General features: G+C 41.6%; 3 protein-coding genes across 7 annotated transcripts in view; 1 reads left to right on the top strand and 2 right to left on the bottom strand.

Moving 5' to 3' along the window:
• The window catches only part of il16 (interleukin 16), a 45513-nt gene extending 39074 nt beyond the window's left edge, over nucleotides 1–6439 (top strand). For all 5 annotated transcript variants that reach the window (XM_047331387.1, XM_047331389.1, XM_047331388.1 and 2 more), the window contains 4 exons: nucleotides 185–286; nucleotides 1188–1419; nucleotides 2299–2427; nucleotides 4499–6439. In XM_047331387.1, coding sequence (XP_047187343.1) covers nucleotides 185–286; nucleotides 1188–1419; nucleotides 2299–2427; nucleotides 4499–4665 — 630 coding nt within the window. In that variant the 3' untranslated portion in view covers nucleotides 4666–6439. The remainder of the gene's footprint in view (nucleotides 1–184; nucleotides 287–1187; nucleotides 1420–2298; nucleotides 2428–4498) is intronic.
• Nucleotides 6440–7976: 1537 nt separating this feature from the next.
• Nucleotides 7977–20332, bottom strand: stard5 (StAR-related lipid transfer (START) domain containing 5). Its single transcript, XM_035627406.2, has 6 exons — nucleotides 19784–20332; nucleotides 16411–16460; nucleotides 15988–16120; nucleotides 15396–15513; nucleotides 13346–13439; nucleotides 7977–13206 (listed from the first exon to the last, which is right to left on the bottom strand). Exons 1-6 carry the CDS (start codon nucleotides 19871–19873, stop codon nucleotides 13056–13058), a joined length of 636 nt encoding a protein of 211 aa, XP_035483299.2. The 5' UTR covers nucleotides 19874–20332; the 3' UTR covers nucleotides 7977–13055.
• A 250-nt stretch (nucleotides 20333–20582) lies between these two features.
• Nucleotides 20583–22007, bottom strand: part of LOC118301813 (transmembrane channel-like protein 3) — a 47234-nt gene continuing 45809 nt past the window's right edge. The window contains exon 22 of the mRNA XM_035627404.2: nucleotides 20583–21892. Coding sequence (XP_035483297.2) covers nucleotides 20893–21892 — 1000 coding nt within the window. The 3' untranslated portion in view covers nucleotides 20583–20892. The remainder of the gene's footprint in view (nucleotides 21893–22007) is intronic.

Below are 22007 nucleotides of genomic sequence, written 5' to 3'. Positions count from 1 at the left end.
AGATGGTTGTATTGTATAATAATGACACACGCATTGGAAAGAGTCTTTGATCTAAAACGTACTTGTATTACACTTGGAAAATGAGAAATTAAAATAAAGGCATATATATAAATGTGAAGACTGCTTGGTGAATGAACTGAAGGAACTGCACGAGTAACTCTACTCCTTTTTTATTTTACCACAGCAACTGGGGGACATCCATGTTGTGATTCTGCATAAAGAGGAGGGGGCGGGACTGGGATTCAGCATCGCTGGAGGCTCTGACCTGGAGAGCAAAGCTCTTATCGTAAGCAGCACCCACTACAGATTCATACCTGTCATTTACAGCAGGGGAGGGGAAATGTTTCCTATCAAGAGCCATTTCAGTTATTATTACTGCCTTCAAGGTCCCTGCTAAATGACTGAACACACTTAAACACACATGACGCCAACCTCTCTAATGGGACGCTTGTCAGATGGTAGTGATGGTGATGATGATGATACTACAAAATACACGTTAATACAAAGGCTTTCTGTCATTTTAGATAGTGCTTATCATACTGATGAATGTTCAAGAGTTTATTTTTCTGTTATGTTTGGTTTTAATTAGTCATTTGACGCTATAAAAATAGGGTGAAACATCTTGATTGACAGCTAAGGTGTTATTTACGGTGTGTCTCTGTTGGTGAACAGATTTTAATCAGAGGGTTAAAGGGTCAGTAAGCGATTTTGGAGAAAGCGTGTTGTTTAGGATTTCACTGCACTGGCCGGGCTGCGAACCCGCAGCTTCGGGTGTATGAGACTGGACGCACTGACCACGCGATCACGTCTCTCAACGTTTCGGGGAGTGACCATTTTGATTTAAAGAGCCAGGGCTGGGATGAAAAGAAACAGATTTCTTTCGGCGCGCACACAGAGCTGACAGCTACTGGGCCGCAAGGAAATATTTTCCGATTTTTACAAAAATGAGCTTCAGAATTGCTTACTGCCCCTTGAAGTTGGGAACACAAGACCAAGCTAATTGTTGATTTGATTCACTGATCTCTGTGGGCTAGAGAGACATAACAGAATAGTTTGGTCTTGTACTCCAGTACACTTTATCATAAACAAATATGAAGGTTTTAAATGTTTACAGCGCTACCTCTACTCTGTGCCACTGAATATACTGCATTATCTCTCTCTCTCTCTGCACGCTGTCCTCTGGGCAGGTGCACAAAGTGTTTCCCAGCGGCCTGGCAGCTCAGGAGGGCACCATTCAAAAAGGAGACGAAGTGCTGTCTATTAATGGACAGACGCTGCGCGGCGTCACACATGCGGATGCCACCGCTGCGCTGCGCCAGGCGCGCAGTCTGAGGCTGGCCGTGGTGGTCATCGGTAAGACATCGGAGGGGGAAGCGGGAGAGCTGGGAGCCTGCAAGAGCGAAGGGCCCAAACCCACAGGTGAGTCATACAACAACACACAAGGGTGCGGTCATGACTTTTGACGTGTTTGAGACACCCTTTGCCTCAATCCCATTTCACCCCTTGCCCCTACCCGTTAGCCCTACCCCTTGGTTTTGCGCGTTCACGTGTAGGGGTAGTGGGTGTCGCAATTCCCTCGAATTCGAGGCCTCGACGCGTAGGGCTTTTCCAGACCCACACTCCAAACGGACCTGTGAGATATGCCTTGCGAATCACCGGCAAGTCGGCTGCAAAAATGTCCAAGGCGACCAAAGAAACTCACAAATTTGTGTGACAACCTTTGTTCATCGTTTCAATGTATTATGGAGCTTTTCTTCATTAAAGCCACACAAAAAAATCGCTTGTCGGCAAAAAAAACCCCGCTAGTCACAAAAAGAAGATTTGCTAGTCGCAAAGCAGCGTCATGCGTTATCTTAGTACCACATATGTAACGTTGTCAACCAACGTGATGTGCTGTTTCGTCGTTATAAGACCATGGGGTATTTTCAGTGTGATTCACCTGTTACCATAGTAACTGCAACAGCGTCTTTACAATGATTTCGCCATCATTCCAGGCATGTTGAATCCCCGGTAAAAACACGTTGCGTTTGCCTATGTGAACGCATCGTCCCATTTTGTAGGGATAGATTTTCAACCCCTTCCCCTTGAAGGGGTAAAAATTAGAACAAATGTCCAGTGCTTTTCTGAAGCAGGTTTTTTCAGCTCATGCTAACACGTTTTGTGGTTAAATAAGGCCTGAAAAGGTCTAATTTAAACCTGCTAATGTCTTAACTTTAACCAGTTTTTTTGTCCTACTTTACAATAAAAGGTATACATGATACATGTCCCCTGTTTTGTTCGCTGTTGTTTGTCCTGCAGCGCAAAATCAGGGAGCTTCCGTGAGCATTGAGCTGCAGAAAGGAGCTGGAGGAGTTGGTTTTACTCTGGAGGGAGGAAGAGGCTCAATCCACGGCGACAAACCTTTGCTCATCAACAGGATCTTTACAGGTACATTCATTACAGAGTTATTTAAAATGTTTAGTTGGTGGGATTTAGCGACATCTAGTGGTAAGGTTGCAAATTGCAGCCAACTGAATACCCCCCCCCCCTCTATACGGTAACCTTCAGATCACATAAAAATACATAGCCGGTGGGTGTTCTGTCCATTTTTGGGCTGCTGTAGAAACATGTAGGCTTTGCAAGACCCACTCCCTATGTAAAAGTAAAGGGCTCATTTTAAGAAAAACAGGAACTCAAGGATTCTTTGTGCTAATTTATATACTCTAATGAAAGCATAATTATGTATATCACGTTATAGAATTGGTCTCCTTGAATCCTACACAATGGACCTTTTAATACTACGAAATGAAACAGCTTACAATGAATCCAAAAGTAATGCTTTTTTAACTGAATCACCATGAATCAAAAGTCCGGGTCTTTCCATTCTCTTTTTGATTCACTAATTATGTTGTTGTTATTAACAATAATAATGATGGATTTGGGTCCTGCAGCTCTGGAGTCAAAGATACAATAGGAGAGAGCGAAAACACAAACAGGGTTAGTGACATGTACTGTAAACATATCGGGGGATAGAGGGGTAGTATAACAGTTGCTTTAATCTCTACCAGACTGATGCTAACAATTACAAAAATAGTAATGGTAAGGGTGAGAGAAAAAAAAATGGGGAGAGAGAAGAGGTGGGTGGAGCAGAAAGATAGGAGTGGGATGCAAACCCTGGTTCGGTTAGGGGGTGGGGTTAGGGAGAGAGGTGGGGGAGGGATACAGACCCTGGTTCGGGTAGGGTGAGATGCTCATGATACAAGTTCCCCCAGCAGTCTAGGCCTATAGCAGCATAATAAATAAATGGTTTATTAAACACCTGAGCAGCTCTAACTATAAGCTTTATCAAAGAGGAAGGTTTTAAGTTTAACTTTAAATGTAGAGAGGGTATCTGCTTCCCTGGTTCCAGAGGAGAGGAGCCTGGTGGCTGAAGGCTCTGCATTTAGTAGTCCTGCATTTACAGAGACAAGTGATCTATTGGGATGATAAGGAACTATGAGCTCTGTGAGATATGATGTTGCTTGATTATTAGGGCTTTGTAGGTTAGGAGCAGGATTCAATCCTGAATTGTACAGGATTGATTTGATTTTCTTAAAAGAGCAGACAACATGATTCATTTTGTGGTTTTAATTATTTTTGATAAAATAGAACTTTATTAATCCAACAATGGGGGAAATGTACTTGTTACAGCAGCAGCAAGAGTCAAGGCATCAGGAAAAGAGGTAGAAGTGTCACAAGAAATAGCAAAACTATACAATAAATATAGCCGCAAGCGGCGATTGGAGGGTTTAAACCACATTGGTCTCCCTTCATGGGATGTAAACCAAACTCGGTGTGTTTATTCAGCAGATAGTGTGAGTTTGGTCATCTTGAGTTATTAGCATATATGCTTTAGGCCACGCCCACTTTCACGAATCAGATGGCGCCTCCAATTTTGATGAATACTTGACCCCAGAGCAAGCACACCAATTTTGGTACTATTTATACTGCTAATATTGAGTTGTTGCTAATTCGCGCAAAATGTTGTCACCTGGCACGTTATTGATCCCGGAGGCTTTTTGTAGAGCATATTGAACTTGATGTGTGTGGCACATTTCAAGTCAATCGGTGTAACGGTGTGAGGGGGCGGGGTCTTCCAAAAATATTTGGGCCTTAATTACAGCGCCACCATGTGGCCAATTTGATTCAGCTTTTCGTTTTGGCTTATTGCAGCTCACAGGAATTTTAGGTGATTTCTATGGTTTGAACCCTAAAAAAATATTAAACAAAGCTATATTCATTTATACAGAGTGCAAGTATTGCCCTGTTTAAGAAGGCTAAAATGTGCAGTGCAATAAGCATTAGCAATCGAGCCTCCCTTTTTTTATAAATAACATAAAAAGGACTGTGGAAACAGAAAAAAACATTGAAACCAATTGTCAGCACTGAAAAATGCAACATTTTGATCCATTATAAAATTGTGAAAGATACCAAGAGCTAAAAATGTGTGTGTGTGTGTGTGTGTGTGTGTGTTTGTCAGGTGGGGCCGCAGAGCAGAGCGGTCTGCAGTGTGGAGATGAGCTGCTGCAGGTGCAGGGGGTCAGCCTGCAGGACATGACGCGGTTCGAGGCCTGGAACATGATCAAGGCCTTACCGGAGGGACTCATCGTGGCGGTCATCAGGAGGAGCCAGGGGGCGACAGAATGAGACGCACTGACTTGCCGGGGAGCGCTACCCGCAAAGGAAAAAGAAAAAACAACAATAGTACCTGAGAGACACCAATGTTGGCCTTAACGCAGTCCCCTAGACTTCAGGTATCAGTGAGTGTGGCCCACCTTAACTAGTTATTTTCTCATATCATTCATGGCCCTGCAGACAATTTTGTGTCACAGGTACTATGACCAATCTACACACCTCACAATCAGTATTTTTTTTTTACTTTCATCTGAGCATGGTTCCAATGATAGCTCTGAGCCAGGGCCAGGGTCATGCTGTCAAGCATAGATTGTCTATAAAGAATGGACGACGCGTGTCCACTTCCATTCATCGTACAAAACTGAGCAAAAAACATCTTATGTGTTAGTGCCGCCATCTTGTGCTTTTTGACAACATTTGGAGCCAGAGTCCACACATCCGTGATCACGGCGTGGAGACCACGCGCAAGTTCGTCTCAGCTGTCAATCGTGATGTTACAAACTTAAACTTTGAGAACCACCTTGAAATTAAGAAACCATCTTTGAGAGAAATTTATTTCACGTGAACTTTGACATTCCAAATGGGTTCATTACCTATACTGCAGCCGGCTGGCAGGGGACGATCCAGGAGATTTGGCTCTACTTTTTTCGAGCTGTCATGTCGTTCATCTTTATATATGGTCTATGCTGTCAACTCAATAAATTGTGCCCACAAATAACTAACTGTTGTCCTCGATTCACTGTACAGTGCAAGTCCAACACAGACGAGTAGACAAGTGCGATCTACCTCCCTCGAATCTAACACAAGACTTCATGAAATCCAACGTGGCATCACAAAGGCACAAAAACAGCCTTTTTTTTTCGCCTTAAGACGAATGTAAGAAATTTAATTATGAAACACAATATTTAATATGGAGGAATCAACGTGCAGCTCGCATCCAAAACACAACTGGCTGCCTGCGGCTCCACTCCTCAGTAACTGAATTGAGGGCACACAGTAAACTATAATTTCAGTTCCCACTGCTACGGTAATGTGACAGCGAGTGCTATTGAAAGATTAGATTATATATGAGCCTAGAAAGTGCACATGAAATGTTGATTAAAAAGCCCGTTGGTGAATAGTCTCTTCAAAAACATAGTATATAGTATTTCATGTTTATATTACCAAAAAAATATGAGAGGTAAGAGGTAGTAAAACGTTTCTTAAAAAAATAGTTTTTAATTCTCTGTCCATCTCCGTGCGAGACAACAAGCCACAAGTCAGGCCTCGTGAGCCACCTCATGATTAGAAGCCCTGTCTGTTGCTACCATAGCTGTTTCACAATTCTGTCTGAAAATCGACAATTTTTTTCCGTCTGATTCGAGTCAGACATTGGCACAAATATGAAGAAAAAGGGAAAAGGGACAAGTATGGAATCACGTGCACATGGCTACTGCAGCGGTACTCTATGTATTTAGAAGCCAATCAAACACTTCTAAGCACCCTTGTTGACTCAGTAGCTGAGTTTGTCCCTTCTTCCATTTTACAAAGTTATCAGTCAAACCAAACTCGGCCTGTGTTTCAACCCTAAGCGGGATGCGAGGCATTCTGAGCACTCAATCCTCTCAATAAATGAGTTTGTGTTTAACCCTCATGCATCATTATGGACATTAGTGTCCATTTGTGAAAGTTTTTCCTCTTGATCTGGCCATCATTTTGGCTGTGGTAGTGCATATGGCACTTTTTTTTGTAAGAAAGTCTCTCTCTTGAAAAATGTTGGAATAAAAATTTTAATTTTTCTAATAGATCAATAGAGCACTGTGACGTTTCTTTACCATACTCTTAAGTCATTAAGGACAAAAATATCCTCTTCCAAAAAACTTATCAGATTCATATTTTTTTCTGCATGAATCTCATAAACAACTTCAGCCCTTCTCAAAACTACCAAACATTCAATCATTTTGAGGATTTTAACCCTTTAAATGCCAGTTTGATTACTTGATGTCAGTGTTGTTATTTATGAGAAAAACAGTCTTGGATATGTCAAAGATTAACCAAAATTTTGACTTTGATGCATCATTAGTTTTTGTGTAGCATTAGATTTAAAATGTACTACCCTCTTAAGTCATTAAGGACAAAAATGTCCACTTCCAAAAACTGCTATAAAATATTACAGATTAATATTTTTTCCTGCTTTTTTTGGTTAAATCTTTTGATCAACTTCAGTCCTGATCAAAACTATGTAATATCGAATAATTATCAGGATTTTAACCCTTTAAATGCCAATTTGATTACATGATGCTAATATTTTTATGAAAAAACACACGCAAAATGAATTATTTTCCATATAACAAATGTTGAGGGGCTGGGGATTACTTTTTTATTGGTCTTGGATATGTCAAAGATTAGCCAAAATATTGACTTTGATGCATTATTAGTTTTTGTGTAGTATCAGATTTAAAATGTACTACCCTCTTAAGTCTTTTTGAGGACAAAAATGCCCCATTAAGTCCAATTAAAACCACATTTTTTAATCTCATAGCCATTACAAAATATAATCATGCATTCTGTAATGTTAAGAGTAATGTTTTGAGAGAAAAAAGTATAAAAAAGTATTTTTACTGCTCACCACTAAAATCTGTAATTTCCCCATTATAGGCCTGTGCATAAAATGCTTGTCATTTCATTAGTTTTTGTGCTTGTGTTATTAAGCTAAGTAGGCTATTTAAAGAAAGTGTGTGTGTTTGTGTGTGTATGATTGAATGTTTGGTAGTTTTGAGTTGTTTTATTAGATTTATGCAGAAAAAAAGCAGTTTTTATAGTATTTTTTGGAAGTGGACATTTTTGTCCTTAATGACTTGAGGGTAGTCAATTAAACTGATGCTCAAGGGTTAATATCCACAAAAGTGGACAATTATGACACTGATTTAGTGTGCAAGTGTTCAAGGGGCCGAGAGTGCAGGGAAATTGACAAAAGGCAAAAGTGCATTTTTAGCACAGACATTTAATTAAAAACGGTGAATTTCTTTGCTCAAATGAAAATATTTTTGGCATGCTAAAAAAATGTTCCCCTGCAAATGATAACTAGTGTGCATGTATACAATCTTCCTCCATGCTTGAAAAGTTCCAATTGTGTCAGGTTCAATACACAAAAATAATGCTTGGTGGTGTGATAAAAAAAGAATCACAATTTATAAACAGATGTTTATGAGACATATCTGTAATAATTAAAAATATCTTGTATAAAACTTTGAAACTGTGCAGTGTTTCCTTAAAAATTTGGAACAACTTATTTCTGTTCTTCACAAAAAGAAGATGACTGGTGGTCAATGACAAGATGCTTCTATTGATTATTTTTTTTAATATTGGTTGAATTACAAAATTTTAATGGGTACAGAACAGTACAAGGTAAAACAGCTGCATGTACAGACAATGAACTAGTAGCAGCAGTTGTTCTCAGTTACAGGAGTAAATTATACACGTCTGACACAAATCATTTTACATGTTCTCTTGTGTTGGGTCAGTATATTACCCCCCTCGAGGAAAATGTGTACTCAGGACAACCTGCAACTAGTGTGAAAAGACACAAGAAATGCCTGTACTGTTTTTTGGACTTTAAACTGCCAAGACAATATTCCCAAAAAAACAACAACCTTTGGTTGAGTGTCTGAATCCAAAACTATAAATCCAAAACTTAACTCTGGGTATTTGGTCTGCGGTGGTCAAACGGTCCATGACGGTCACAGTCTAATAACAAGGGCTGGTTCTGCCACAGATGACATGTTCTTTGACAACCGTGTCCGTCTGGATCGACGAGATGCCAGTTGGTCAAAGTTCAGTCACTGGAGTCGGCGCGAACATAAATCAATACTGAATCACAGGCTGCACTGCTCCTGTGCGAGTTCAGGATCTGAACCGACGTCTAATGTCAGATATATGAAAATGTTAAAATTATTTTCTTATTAGATTGGATCATTTTAAAAGCAAAACACACATTCCCAGAAAATAAAAAGTTGTCTCCCATTGTCGCACGACATCGCAAAGTTCAGTTTATAGAGAACAGGTTCCTGTGTGTGAGGGTGGATAGAAATATGTTTAAGAATGAGCACAAATCTCGTGAGAAAAAAAGCTGCTGGTGATGCTCCAAGTAAGAAGTACGGAAGAGTATTAGGGCCAGGCATAAGGGGGAAAATGATTTAACATTCAGAGAATAAAGTTGAATTGTCCAGGATAAAGTTGAAATACAACTTCGAGAAGGAAAGACAAAATGTTAACAATAGAGTGGAAAGACTTTATTCTCGTAGTATTTCAACTTTAGTCTCGACATTTCGACTTTATTCTCGAAATGCAAAAGGTAAAAAAAAAAATCTTCCTCCTCTCATTTTTTTCTTCTTCTTATGCCTGGCCCTAATACTTGTAATACCGTAAAGATGAGAAGAGAACAGAGAAGTCCCAGCAGACGTTTTCTTGAAGCTGGACAAAGACTCAATATCAAATCTACTATTTATGTGAATTGTATCTGGCTTATAAAATGTGGATCAGGAAAAAACCGGCCATTGCATGTGTAAACGCAAGGACGGGCCACGGTGAGGTGCAAATGATATCTGTCAGGTTTGGCCCCATATTAACATGCCTATCAAAAACATAAGAGACGAGCCCCACTCATTAAATAATATTTGCCTAACTACGTACGTGACTGAATATTGTACAGATCAAACAGATTGTGAGTTATAATCTGTCTCAATTCAGGGGCCGTCTCTTTCAGAAGGATGCGACCTACAAAGGTTTGGGACTACAGAGGATCTCTTCAGGCCCCAGTTTCATTTGTGGACTGCACCAAGTAGTGATTCATCATCGACACACAATTGATCTTAATTCAGTCAACCACATTGTCTCTTTCTTTCTTTTTTTTAAGTGGTACCAGAGTGATTTGTCTCTGGCACAATTCCTTTTGGGACAGGTTAGACGATGAAGAATCAACCTGTTGGAGTCTTTGTTGGCCGAGAAATGTAAATGGTAAATGGCCTGTATTTATATGGAACCGTTCTAGTGTTATCGACCACTCAAAGCGCTTCACACTACAAGTCACATTCACACAGCGCTGCTGTTTACCGCAGCCATCAGAGGCTATTTAGGGTCAACTGTCGACAAACCAACGACCTTCCGGTTTGTGGACGACTTCTCTACCACCCGAGCCACAGCACAACTCATTGCTTGGCCATGGTCGAACTGGGACAGTCTAGACGGAATTGGTATTCAAATGCAGCCTTCGAAGGACCGGCCTCCTGAATTGAGACACAGCTATTGCTGCGAGTCGCATCGCTCTTCCTCGCTTGTAGCCGTCACTCATCAGAATCCCACGTCACTTCTCTTCACCTGAGCTACACTGTGCCGGACTGTGTTCACTAACGCACGCCAACTCTTCCGAGGAGAACATTAGGATTCCCTCTCTATCTCATCAGATGCCATTAACCAGACATGTGATTCAGTCTTGATTCACTCTGAACGGCAGGAATATGCACTTCTCATTGCCCTTCCCTTTGCATTCTCCCTGTAATTTGGTGTTTCTTCTACTTTAGCAGCCACCTCTTTTTTACACAGACAATTTCACATTAAAATAAAAAAGATAAAAACGTTTGCTCGATTTAGACAATGAAGATACACAGGAAAATGTCTTTAGATCCACATGCAAGCACCGATCTCAGGCACGCACTGATTTGGAAATGGTGGAAATACAATTATGAGGTCTTTCATCAACATTACTGGCTACACTGCAAGGTGAAAGGATAGCGTAGGCGGACAGGTAAAGCAGACAAAACATTTTTTTTCAAGGACTCGATGATAAAACCACCCTAGCTAAAACGCTTCTCGCACACACGAGGGTTCTGGAGAAAGAGGGCAGATCACCGCACAAATCCAAACTTCCCCCGACTCAGATGCTCCCCTTCACCCTCCGACACACTCATTTCATACTGAGGCATTTCCCTAATAAAGTGCTGTTATCGTTATATGTTCAAGCAATAAATTGAAACGATTTACTTAAGTGAGAAAGCCCACAAGTTATCACTGAGGAAGCATAAAGGAACAGGGAGTGAAGGGAAGGCGTCTTTCAAACCACAAAGAAGTAACCTCTGCAACAGTTGAGTCTCAGTGTGTGGAGGTTTAAATATGATACAGTACAAAACATTTGTGTGACCAGGTTTTCCTTGGAATACCTGAAGGATTCTGGCAGTTGTTGAAAAACTTACATTTCTTAATATTTATGTAAATATTCAAACATTAGTCTTTTTTTTTTCTTTACAACAGCAACTTATATTTTGTTTAAGTAATAAATACAAACATGATTTGATTCTTTTCTTGTGAGCTTCGATGTTTTGAGTGCAGGTACATAAGTCTCTCCCCGTCTGCCTCACCTGAAAATGAGCCTTTGTGTTAAAAGACCAAATGATATAAATAAAGCCAATGGTCATGATTATTATTATCATGATTGTACATGTGTCATTACCCATTTCAAGTTAATTTCCCATTTCTTTTTCCCCATACAGAAAACTCTCATTACCTGCAACGTGTAAACAGTGAGGTAGCAATAGAGAAACAATCCGCTGGAGCTGCGAATGTGAGATGACATAGTGAAGTAGCATTAATTTGTTTGTTAACTTAATAAAGGGTGACTAGATTTTTTTTGTCATCTAGCAACGGCATTAAAAATTAAAGGATTTAATGTCAGTTATCGTCAGAGAATCTTTTGTATAATGTTTCAGTTGATTTCTTTTTTGTCTCCGTCTCATACTGTAGCTAAACCATAGAGACACTACAGTACCTAAAATGGTTTAGAACCACATACAGTGTGTCATATCTGTGCTTTTTATTAACCCCGTCTTGGAGGACAATTACGATTCTTTTCCATGAAAACATCAGGTCGAAAATAATGTCAATTCTACAAATATCAGCTGATGTAATAACCGACTTTTCTGCATTGAACGTGTGGGAAATTGTGGTTACACTGCCACAGTTCACAGACTGCCCCACACTGGCAGTGGACTGATTCAGTGCGCTCATCCTTCAATTATCAGCGATGCCACAATTACTTACATATTACAAGAAATGCTACAGATGTGCTTTGGAACAGGAAAATGATGGCTGGTTAGCAGTTGAGTGTTCATTGTCTGCTTTTTCAGTCACTGGTTTTTACTTGTTCGGTCGTCTGACTAAGCTGACTCGATAAGAAGATTCGATCAGGAGTTTGTATTTACCAACTTGGAACTGAATTGAAACCTGGCAACCGGAACAAATCGCTATTTAGTGGACTTGACTTTTGTGTGTACAAAGCAGTAATGTGAGCACTTTTTGTCATGAAAGGAACATTAGAACTTACATTAAAAATGCACCTGACAATATAAATATACAGTTGTTTCACTCTGTTACCATTTTTTTAACTGCCTACAGAAAACACAAAGACAAAAAATCATTCATTAAAATTCATTAAATGAAAGGTTTCTTTTCAGCACAGTACCAGCTACTGAAAACAGTCTGATGTCTTGAACGTATAAACCGTTAGTGCCGTTAGATCCTTTTCCATCCTGAGTCATGGTGTTTCACCACCAAAGGTTTATCTTGACTGATTGCTCGATCGATCAATCGATCCAGTCATCTGTTAACTCAGATTTGACCTCGGTCGGGCTCAGATATACCGAGACTTTGAAGAAAAACTGCATGAGGACTTTATATGGTGGAAAAAGAAAGGGGAAATGTAAAACAGAAACCAACCCCGTGATAAAGGTAAAGACTGTTTCTGCCCATTAGAGCAGCATTTAGCATCAACAATTCTCAAGGCCTTCTTTTGAAAGGCCACAGACGCAACTCACCTGTGCTTCAGCTGAGAAATGAGGCGGCTGGTTTATACAGTAGGTGAGTGGCGGTGAGCAAAAAACTAGGACTATTTCAAGTACACATACACATATGAGGTATGAGGCAGACTGACAATCGCACGCCAGCACGGGGTAAATAAGGTCCATGCAACATGCATGTTCACTGCACCTTCAGCACATGTACCAATGTAGGTTTTAACAGCTATTAAAGAAATTAATCCCCCATATAGGAATGTAAAGGGAATCGTTTTGTCAAATGGAAGCCCTCGTTATTTTTGCCATTTTCAGTGTGTAATAGTACATACTATTAGTGTATAAACTGCTTTCAAAAAAAGAGGGTTTGGACTGTTGAAGATGTGGCGGATTCCTCCTGCAGTAACACAGGAACATAGGAAGGTACATGAAAGCACAGCACAGTGGGTTATATCTGTTGGGACTCAGTGACCTCAGTGTGCTGGCTGCTGTAGAGTTTGGGAGGTTTCAACTTGAATGGACATTGGGCCCGACCAGTCGGTGGGCCTCGGGTTGTGAGGGTAGCTCTCTTAACTCTTGGTGTCAAAGGTCCTTGAGGGATTTCACAGCCTTGGCCAGGTTGTTATAGAACTCAGTCATGCTGGATGGGAAGAAGGAGTCCACCACGGAGCGAGGGAGGAGGCCACCAAGGTCGGTCTGGAAGAAACTGAACACCTGGGTTTTGTTGGGCTCTCTGGAAACACAGTTGAACAAACACACAATGAAAACTGTGATACAGAAAAAGAAAAACACTACGGTGAGTTCTCACGAGCACAACCTCGACTAACCCACACTGTACTTGTAGAATGCTTGTGTGTTATATGTGTACACACCCTGAAATGGGGACACAGATGCAACCACACCGATGGTTGAATCCTCTTACATAGCCAGACTGGGGTGGACAGCTCGGGTGAGTCACATTGGTGGCTGTTCAAAAACAAACACATATTAGTTAAAGCAACCGTTTGTCTCCCGGAAAAAGCACTCAATTGCGAGACGGATTTCGGCGTCGTGTGTCAGTATAAAGCTGCTGCAGTTTGGTGAAGAAGTTCATTTCCAAAAAGGAAACTATTCCTTTAAACTAGGGATGGCCTGATCCGATATTATGTATCGGTATCGGGGCAACATTTGCCAAAATGACTGGATCGGATATTGGAAGAAATAAGAAGTCAAATCTGATCTGATACATTCGAGTAAACATACCAAATAAATGCCTATTGACGTATCTACTAAGCCTTGAACGACATTCCGGCATCATATTTTTATGTTAATGTATTATTATTGAATTAACAGTTCACAGTTCAATTTTGTTTTTTGCTTGTTTGAATGGAGCTGACCATAAACAAAACGGCCAAAAGTTCTGTGAGAAATAAAACAGCAGTATTCCATAACTCTTTCATGTTGGTGATTATGTGTGTCTTACTTTAGGGGAGTTGATTATTTGTTTCACAGTTGAGTATGAGGTTTTACATGGCTAGGTTAAGCAAAGTGCATCCTGAACAATGCATTATTAATATTTAATTTTACGAGTGGGGAAAAGATTAGTATCAGATTAGTATCAGATCAGTATCAGCAGATACTCCGGATCGGACATGAAAAAGTGGTACTGTCCCATCCCTATGTTAAACACTTGAGTCTTGCGCTGTGAATTCACATGGTGGAACTTTGAAGACTGATAATCTGAAGTTTTGTGGGCATCGAATATACATGACTTTAGATCAAAAGAACATTCGTGTTCAATTCGAATGTATCTGCCGCTCAGATCTTAGTTTCGGGCATATTTGTGATATTGTTGCGCTCGCCAAGGCAGTTGCTGAGATGTGGGTATACAGTGACAACCCTGCAACAAAGTCCATTGGGGCATGAAACAGATTATCTAACACTGCTTTACTAGTGGGAGGTGGATCTGTAGAGCAGTGTTTCCCCTAGGTTTACTGGTTTGGGTTTACTGGTTTCAGTTTAGGATTCCTACATTTATCAACAGATTTAATATCAACCCTGAATTACGGCCTTTCTTTAGACGTTTATTGCCGCCATTTCACAGAGATACAGCCACAAGTACCACGAAATAGTCTGAAAATGCACAGCTCATTGTGGGTGTTACTGCATAGTCTGTCCACACATCATAAACTGTGATCCAGTGGTTAATATTTATCATCTTTTATGGAAAACACTATTCCAATATCCCTACTCTGTAAGTGCCTGGAGATAATGCGTGCTGTGATTTGGCTCTAGACGGAAACGGAATTAAATAAAGATTATGGTACACTTCAAAAAAAAAAAGAAATAAAAACCAAGACTAATTCTTCAATTTGAAGTTCCTTCACAGCACGCACAGATTTTAAAATAATGGCCAGGGAACCCAGGTGGTGCAGTGGAGACTTCAGCTCCTAACGTTTTAGATTTTTATCTTCCCAGTGACCTGGACACCTCACATGTATGTGACTTAATGCTGGGACAGGCCTTTCTTTTTGTTTGAATGAGCCGTTTGCCGGAGTTTAAATTGGGCTTGTAAACACAATTTACAATTACTGACCTTTAGTATTGCAAACAGCAGACTGATAGTTCCGAGCCCATAAAGATGTGCAAACTCAAGGTTGCTTTGGAAATGAAAACTTGGTTAAATTTTCTCTATTTTTCTCTTGAGCAACTTTTCCCCCTGGCAAAAACGATTGAAGAAAAATCGACATAAAATCCATTAAACCGTAAACTATTTAAAGAATGTGTGATTTTTTATGCGTTCAGTTTGTTCAGAAGTGCATTACATTGGAATAACTGCAAGGAAAAAGAGTGCAGCCCCTGCTGCATGTCATAATGAATCTTAGACAGTAGGAAAGAAAGAAGCACAGGAAGCAGAGGAGACAAGAACGGGTCATTACGCACCAGTTGATGAAATGATGCCGTCTTCATATTTCTTAATCAAAATAACATCTACAAAGTCTCGTGGAGCTATGATACCCATAGCTGCTGAGGGCGTGACCGTTCGGCAGATTGAGGTGTCCTGCGCAAGAGTGGGAGACAAGGGAGTTCGCTCAAAGTCTGAGTTGAATGAACCATAGGCAAAAATGTATATCACCTCTGGTATCACATATATGTGTTCAAAGCTGCACTGGGCAAGATTTACAGTAGGATTTCATCACAGCGTATGAGCTAACATTTTCCAGTTGAATAGGCTGGGAATGGTAACCAGCGAAGAAGCCAGCACAAGAAGGGGTCTTGGTTGAAAAATTGACCAGGCATGAGGCATATATGCAGTTAGGCGTCATCAAATCACCAGATTTTTCAATACTGCAGTTAACAAACATGTTTCGCCATTTAAAATACAAAATCACCTAATGCAGCTTTAAAATAATCCAGACAGACTTTGATGTAAATCAAAAGAAATGTGACTATATATCAGTTGAGCAGGGTTATCTGATACAGAATGATAATGTGAAAAAACATACTCTCATTCGAGGAGAGACCGTCAACACACCTCTGTGATTTGCTCCAGAAGCTCAAACCTTTTGACGTTGTTGTCCCATTTGACTCTGAGCCCGTTGGGTACCGGTTTCAGACATTCCCACACTTTCTCCTGGCAGCCGCTGACAATCCCCTCCCCCTTATAACTGCAGTGGAGGTCAGATGACAGGACAGTCAGGAGAGGAGATTATTAAGGCATGACTCTGACTGCTGTAAATTAGACTCATATGTTCTTGGACGGGCTAACGATTTAACCCGAGCAGCACGGATAAACAGTCTTGGTCGACTTTGAGTTCACAACCTTCTTAAAACATGATAATACACAACTTATTATTGGAAAAAAAGAAAACAATACCATTGAGCAGAAAATGAAATTAAAAGCCTCATTCTACTGCCATGGACTAATGAGAAAGACATAGAAGTTTAAGTTTCTTACACATTCCCGGGGAACTCTGATGAGGGGCGCCACGACACCAACACGTCATTCTGCCAAAGAAAACAGTACAAAGCAAAGTCATAAATCATGTGTTTCTCTGCTCGCACTTCAGATCAAATAACGTGCCGACAGTCTGCGATCATCACCGAGTATGTCAGCGGCTGACAGGCGTCCAGCACTGTTGGCACCAGTCAGCCAGTAATGGCACTTACCTGTAGCCACTTTCACACCAAAATTACAGCGTAGACCCAGGGTTTTTTTAAACGCGGGTCAACCCGCTAAAAATCCGACAATTGGCCACTTTCACACTGCAAGCAGACCAGGGTCTGATGATTGCCAGCAGATGAGGTGCGTCATGTTTTGACGTCATGACGTTGGTGAATGCGCCGGAAAACAGTGTAGTGATAGGTGGCGGTAAAGAGCGGTGCGCGCCATAAAACTAAAAAGAAGAACAGTGTAGTAAACAACAGAAAGCAGCCAACATGGACTCCAGTGAGACGGTGGTCAACGTTACCTTATGTGTTGTACTTTTGTCACTCTTTCAAATTCAGCGCAGACTGAACAGTGTTCGAGGGGTGACTGAATGAAGACAGATGGAATTTGTGGCTGAGATGGCAAAGAGTCGCAGAAGTTACCGACAGAGGACACAAGCCTTCATTGCCTCCGTCATCGCGCAAATTAGCGCTTTCACCCGGGTGTGACATTCACATCAATGCCGAGGTGAAGCCGATAATTATTGCGAGTCATTTGACCCGGGGCTGAATGCTGATTAAACGTTTTCAAACTGCAGAAAATGCCAGGTGATAGTAGGCTTAAACCATTTTTTTGGCCAGTGTGAAAGGGGCTTCAGTGCCAGTGCTTCTTGGTGGACCTGTGTGGACCATCAAATGAGGATGGACAAATTGATCTCTGAATATTCCGTATTATAAACTTTACAATATATATGTTTTTGTTGCACGATATATTGTCCTAGAATTGATTGCGATAAACAGTATTATCGTCATTTTAAAATAATTTTTTGATGCTGAACCATGTGAGCTTGCAGTATAGGCCTTTTGTCCATTTCACGTGAAAGTCCTACACGATTTGTGTTGCTGCTGAGAGAAATGTTATCCAAAGTATAGACTTGCGTTTAGGCCTAGACAGAACAAGCAATTTGAATACAAGGCGCCTTTGAAAAAATACAAAGAAATCCCTATTTGTGTGACATTTTATAGACGACGCCAGTGATTGATTAAAGGGATAGTTCAGTGATTTTGAAGTGGGGTTGTATGAGTTACTTAAGCGTTGTTAATATGTTACGAGATGGTGATCAGCGATGTCATTTAATGGAGTTTGGAGGAGAAGTGGAAGTAGCGTAAGTAAGGATGTATTTTTTTCACTGCTTCAGTTTTCCGCCAGACAGCCGTTTAAGTTTGTACTATTTTTTCAAGTGCACTTCGGCCAGAACAGAAGCAGTTAGACTTGCTGAACTGTTGTAGACATTCATTCCTATGTCAACAACCACGCATGTACACGCAATGGCTATTATTGAGGTTGACAAAAATTATTGAGTTCATAAACAGTTTGATACTTTAACAGTGACTCCATGGAGGCGACGTGTGCTTTTACACACACAGCAGGCTTGTGTTTGTGGCTGCATGCATTGAATTACTAAAAAAAAATAAATCTAAGTTTTTTCTTTATTATTATTATTTTTATCAATACATTAACCCATTCTGAGCGGCCCGTATAGAAGGCGACCCTTCTGGCATCTGCCCAAATTCCAGATGGCCAGTCCCTCACTGGTCTGCAACCTCAGCAGAAATTTGACCCGGCTAATTTTTTTCCCAGTCTTTAACTGTCAAGGTTAAGTGTCACTGCGGCCTCGGGCTTCTGTTCTTGACTGACAAGAGTGGAGCCTTAGGAGTTAGGCCATTGTCCTCTGACCTTCTCTCATTGACAACAACCTGTATCTGCAGTAGAGCTGCAACAGTTAATCAATTAATAATCGACTACTAAATTAATTGCCAACTATTTTCATAATCGATTAATCGGTTCAAGTAGTTTTTATTTATTTAAGTCAAAATTCTCTGATTTCAGCTTCTTGTGAATTTTTTCTTTGCTTTGGTTTCTTTGCACATCTGTGACAGTAAACTGAATATATTTGGTGTGAGGACCAAACAAAACATCATCTTGGGGTTTTTAAGGAAACACGATCCACATGTTTTCACCATTTTATGACGTTTTATGGACCAAACCACTGATCGATTATTCGAGAAGATAATCGACAGATTAAATTGATTATGAAAATAATTTTTAGTTGCAGCCCTACTCTACGGAAGAGTATTAGGGCCAGGCATTAGGGAAAAAATGAGGGGGAAGATTTTGTTTATATTTTTTTAACATTTCGAGAAAAAAGTCTAAATGTCGAGAATAAGGTTGAAATGTTGACAATAAAGTCGAAATGTTGACAATAAAGTCGAAATGTTGACAATAAAGTAGAAATATCCCAATCAGGTGTTGTGGTACCAATTCAGCTGTCACACATCCACGTTAGCTTCGCTACGCTAGCCTCTCAAAATTCATTAACGGCTGTTTGCAATTGAATGTTATCGTGTCAGGACACACGTTGATGTTCATGTGCCAACAGCCGTTGTCACTGCATCGTTTTCTTCCAGATTCAGCCTGTCAATAATATCGCAACTTTACAACTCGGTTAGCAGCTAGCATTAGCTTAGCAAACTGGCGAGCAAAACATCAACATCCGGTCGTTTGGTGCTGCTGAAAAGTGCTTCCGGGTCAGTAATTTTCAACTTTATCCTCCTAGTATTTCAACTTTAGTCTCTCAACATTTCGACTTTCTTCTCGAAAATGCAAGATAAAAAAATAATCTTCCTCCTCTCATTTTTTCCTTCTTCTTACGCCTGGCCCTGTTTTTCTTCCGTAGCGATCTGCAGGATAATCGCATGAATATATAGGTTTAAAAATGAAGTGTTCAGTGAGTCACAACGGGACATTTTGAACATTATTGAACTCATGAGAGAAAGGGGGGTGGCCCACTAACCACAAAGGTGGTTCGATCCCTGCGTGTGCATGTGTATACATAAAATTGAGTTTTAAGGTTGATTTCCACATCTTCTTGGTGTAATTAATGTTGCTTATTAAATCGGGGGGGGGGGGGGGGGGGGGGGGGGGGTCGTGGTGTCCTGTGGCTGCCTGCCCGTGTCGGGAGAGCAGGGCCACATCATAACACGCCATCGCCGAGGACGCTTCCCATTGGTTCGCTCTCCCCTGTGCCACATAGCGTCGTGTCTCTAGGAACGGCAAGTGGACGTAGCACACGTAAAACAGTTTTCACATCGGTTCACATCATTAATCGGCGAACATTTACCGATTTCTTGCAGACTTTCCAGCCGGACTCGTCCTTCTTGTAGCTCATCAAGCAGTCGGCCACCGTCCTCGCTTTGTCCTCGTAATCCATGATAGCTGGGATCGGAAGTAGACGTTGCCTCTAGCTAACCGAATCACACAAGGTCTCCCCAGTTCCAATAGATTAAAAAAATATTTAAAAATCCCACACCTTCGCGATCACCGATCGCCCCCAAAACCACCGGCCAGGTGAACGTGAACCTCCGCCAAGGAGCTCGCGTTAGCCCCCCTAAAAAAAAATCAATGAATGAAAGGCGCTTCGCCAAAACGCATCGTCTCTGAACGAGCAGCTAGCTCGCTGGGCTACGAGGTAACGTCCGCGGACAGAAAGGAAAGGAAAAAAAACCCAGCGGCTTATAAACTGTTCAAACGCCTCGGGACTACACAGGGTCTTCCTCGGCACGGAACGTTCAAATCCCCCTCAAAATAGCTGGAAGAATTCCGCTGAAATCTGAGGGAGAATCCGCGGCGTCAAATCGTGGTAGAAAAAAACGTGTACTTCCGGTTATTTTCAAAACAATTGCACTGCTCACAATCTCAGGCCCGCGTGAAACGTAAAATGTGCCGTCATTACACTGTTCGTATGTATATATATTTTTTTTTAAGCACGCAACTGTTTAACAAATCATTGTACCAGCGAGCTTGAGGATATCGAAACTGTTTATGTACAGGAAAAAAAATCCATTAATATTATTTTGAAGGTGGAGGGGTCCGTCTCTTTTCCTGTAATCTGGTGAGCTTCACGTACCTGGGAGTCCGGATACCTCGCTTTTTTTTGCAGCAGAGCAAACTGGGACTTGTAGTGGTCACTTCCTCCCAGACGTTATAATTAGTGTACAATGATGGATGCACTGATGGATTTTATTGTCAATCACCACACTAACTTGTATAATCATATAATCTGTTGTTTCAAATGTTACAATGGCTCACACACACAGGAAATAAAATCACATTTATGATCATATACGCACTGTGCTTTGAATGTATTATATCAACACCTACTAGGATATACATTGTGTATCTAAGACATTTGGAGAAACATTTTAACAGGTCATCATTTTAGCAAAGGTGTCATACATTTGAGCAGACCAGGTCTTTGGAGTCGGTGACGTTCAGATCACAGCCGGCTTTGGACTTCTTTTTGGCCGGCTTTCCCTGCCTCGCATCAGACTTGAGGCAGCGCTCCTTGTTGTGGATGACCTGGATGTACTGGTCAGTGCTGCTGTTCTGCTGGTCACTGCTTGAGGCCAGGGAGGCAGAGTCCGACTCGGTCAGGGGGGTCTCCAGCTTCGGCCTGGCTTTGAGCTTCACGTGAGACTCCGCGTGCCTGGTCCTGACTGGGGACTGACAGTGTCTTGCTGGGGAAGGAACGTGACGCCTGGTCCGCACAAGGAGGTGGTCTGCTCCTTTCACACTAGCCTGGGACCGAGAATGGGACTCCAAATCTCTCCAATCGATGTCTCCTCCCCCATCCTCGTCCTCTTCTTCTGCTGCATATCTTCCCCGAGCTGCGTGGCTGTCTTTAGCCACAGACACGTGGCTTTCTACACGCTCACCAATGTAGAAGTGTGCAGGCTGGTGGAGGTCAGAGAGGGAATGGGGTCGATGAGCCTTCCCCATTGACACCCTCCTCCTGCTTTTTCCTCCCTCCTCCTCCTCCTCCTCTTCACTCAGATGCTGCTGTGATGGGTGGGACCGGTGGGGATGTGGCTGGTGGTGGTGAGTGGCGCGGTGCGCGTAGCGTTTGACGTTGCGTGGGTACAGCTCCAGGATCTCAGCAGGCTCCTCCATGAGGAAATGCCGGGGGATCCGAGTGGCTGAGCGCAGCAGTTTCTTTCTGGGCTCGTGCTCGTTCAAGATCACGTAGCGGGTGGCATGGCCGCGGCGTCCTCCATAACTCTGTGCAGTAATGAACCCAGCGGCCTCGACGGGATGTAGGGAGCGTACGGGCTTCCTGTACAAGGGGTCAGAGTGAATGTTGTCAGAATACCGGGCTAGGGGATTGTACGCCATGTGATGGTAGGACTTGAACCTACAGGATCCACCTGGGCCACTAAGAAATGGTGGGGGCCTGTTATGAGAAAGGACAAAAAACATCGTATATAATCAGCTTGTATGCTAAATTATTGTTAATATGTTATCATTGCAAAATGGTGTTATAAAGCATAAGCTGATTTGAAATGTCT

The sequence above is a fragment of the Scophthalmus maximus genome, chromosome 4 (assembly GCF_022379125.1).
Source record: "Scophthalmus maximus strain ysfricsl-2021 chromosome 4, ASM2237912v1, whole genome shotgun sequence".
Lineage (NCBI taxonomy): Eukaryota > Metazoa > Chordata > Actinopteri > Pleuronectiformes > Scophthalmidae > Scophthalmus > Scophthalmus maximus.
Note: the sequence above shows the minus strand (reverse complement) of the source record. Positions and strands in the feature narration are given on the sequence as shown.

What these genes read in the sequence shown, in the direction of transcription:
- stard5 (XM_035627406.2), bottom strand. Translation starts at nt 19,873, where the DNA reads ATGGATTACGAGGACAAAGCGAGGACGGTGGCCGACTGCTTGATGAGC. An exon ending in TCAGAGTTCCCCGGGAATGT is followed by an intron (nt 16,121 to 16,410) that starts GTAAGAAACTTA and finishes CCTCCACTGCAG; the next exon opens with TTATAAGGGGGAGGGGATTG. An exon ending in TTCTGGAGCAAATCACAGAG is followed by an intron (nt 15,514 to 15,987) that starts GTGTGTTGACGG and finishes ACTCTTGCGCAG; the next exon opens with GACACCTCAATCTGCCGAAC.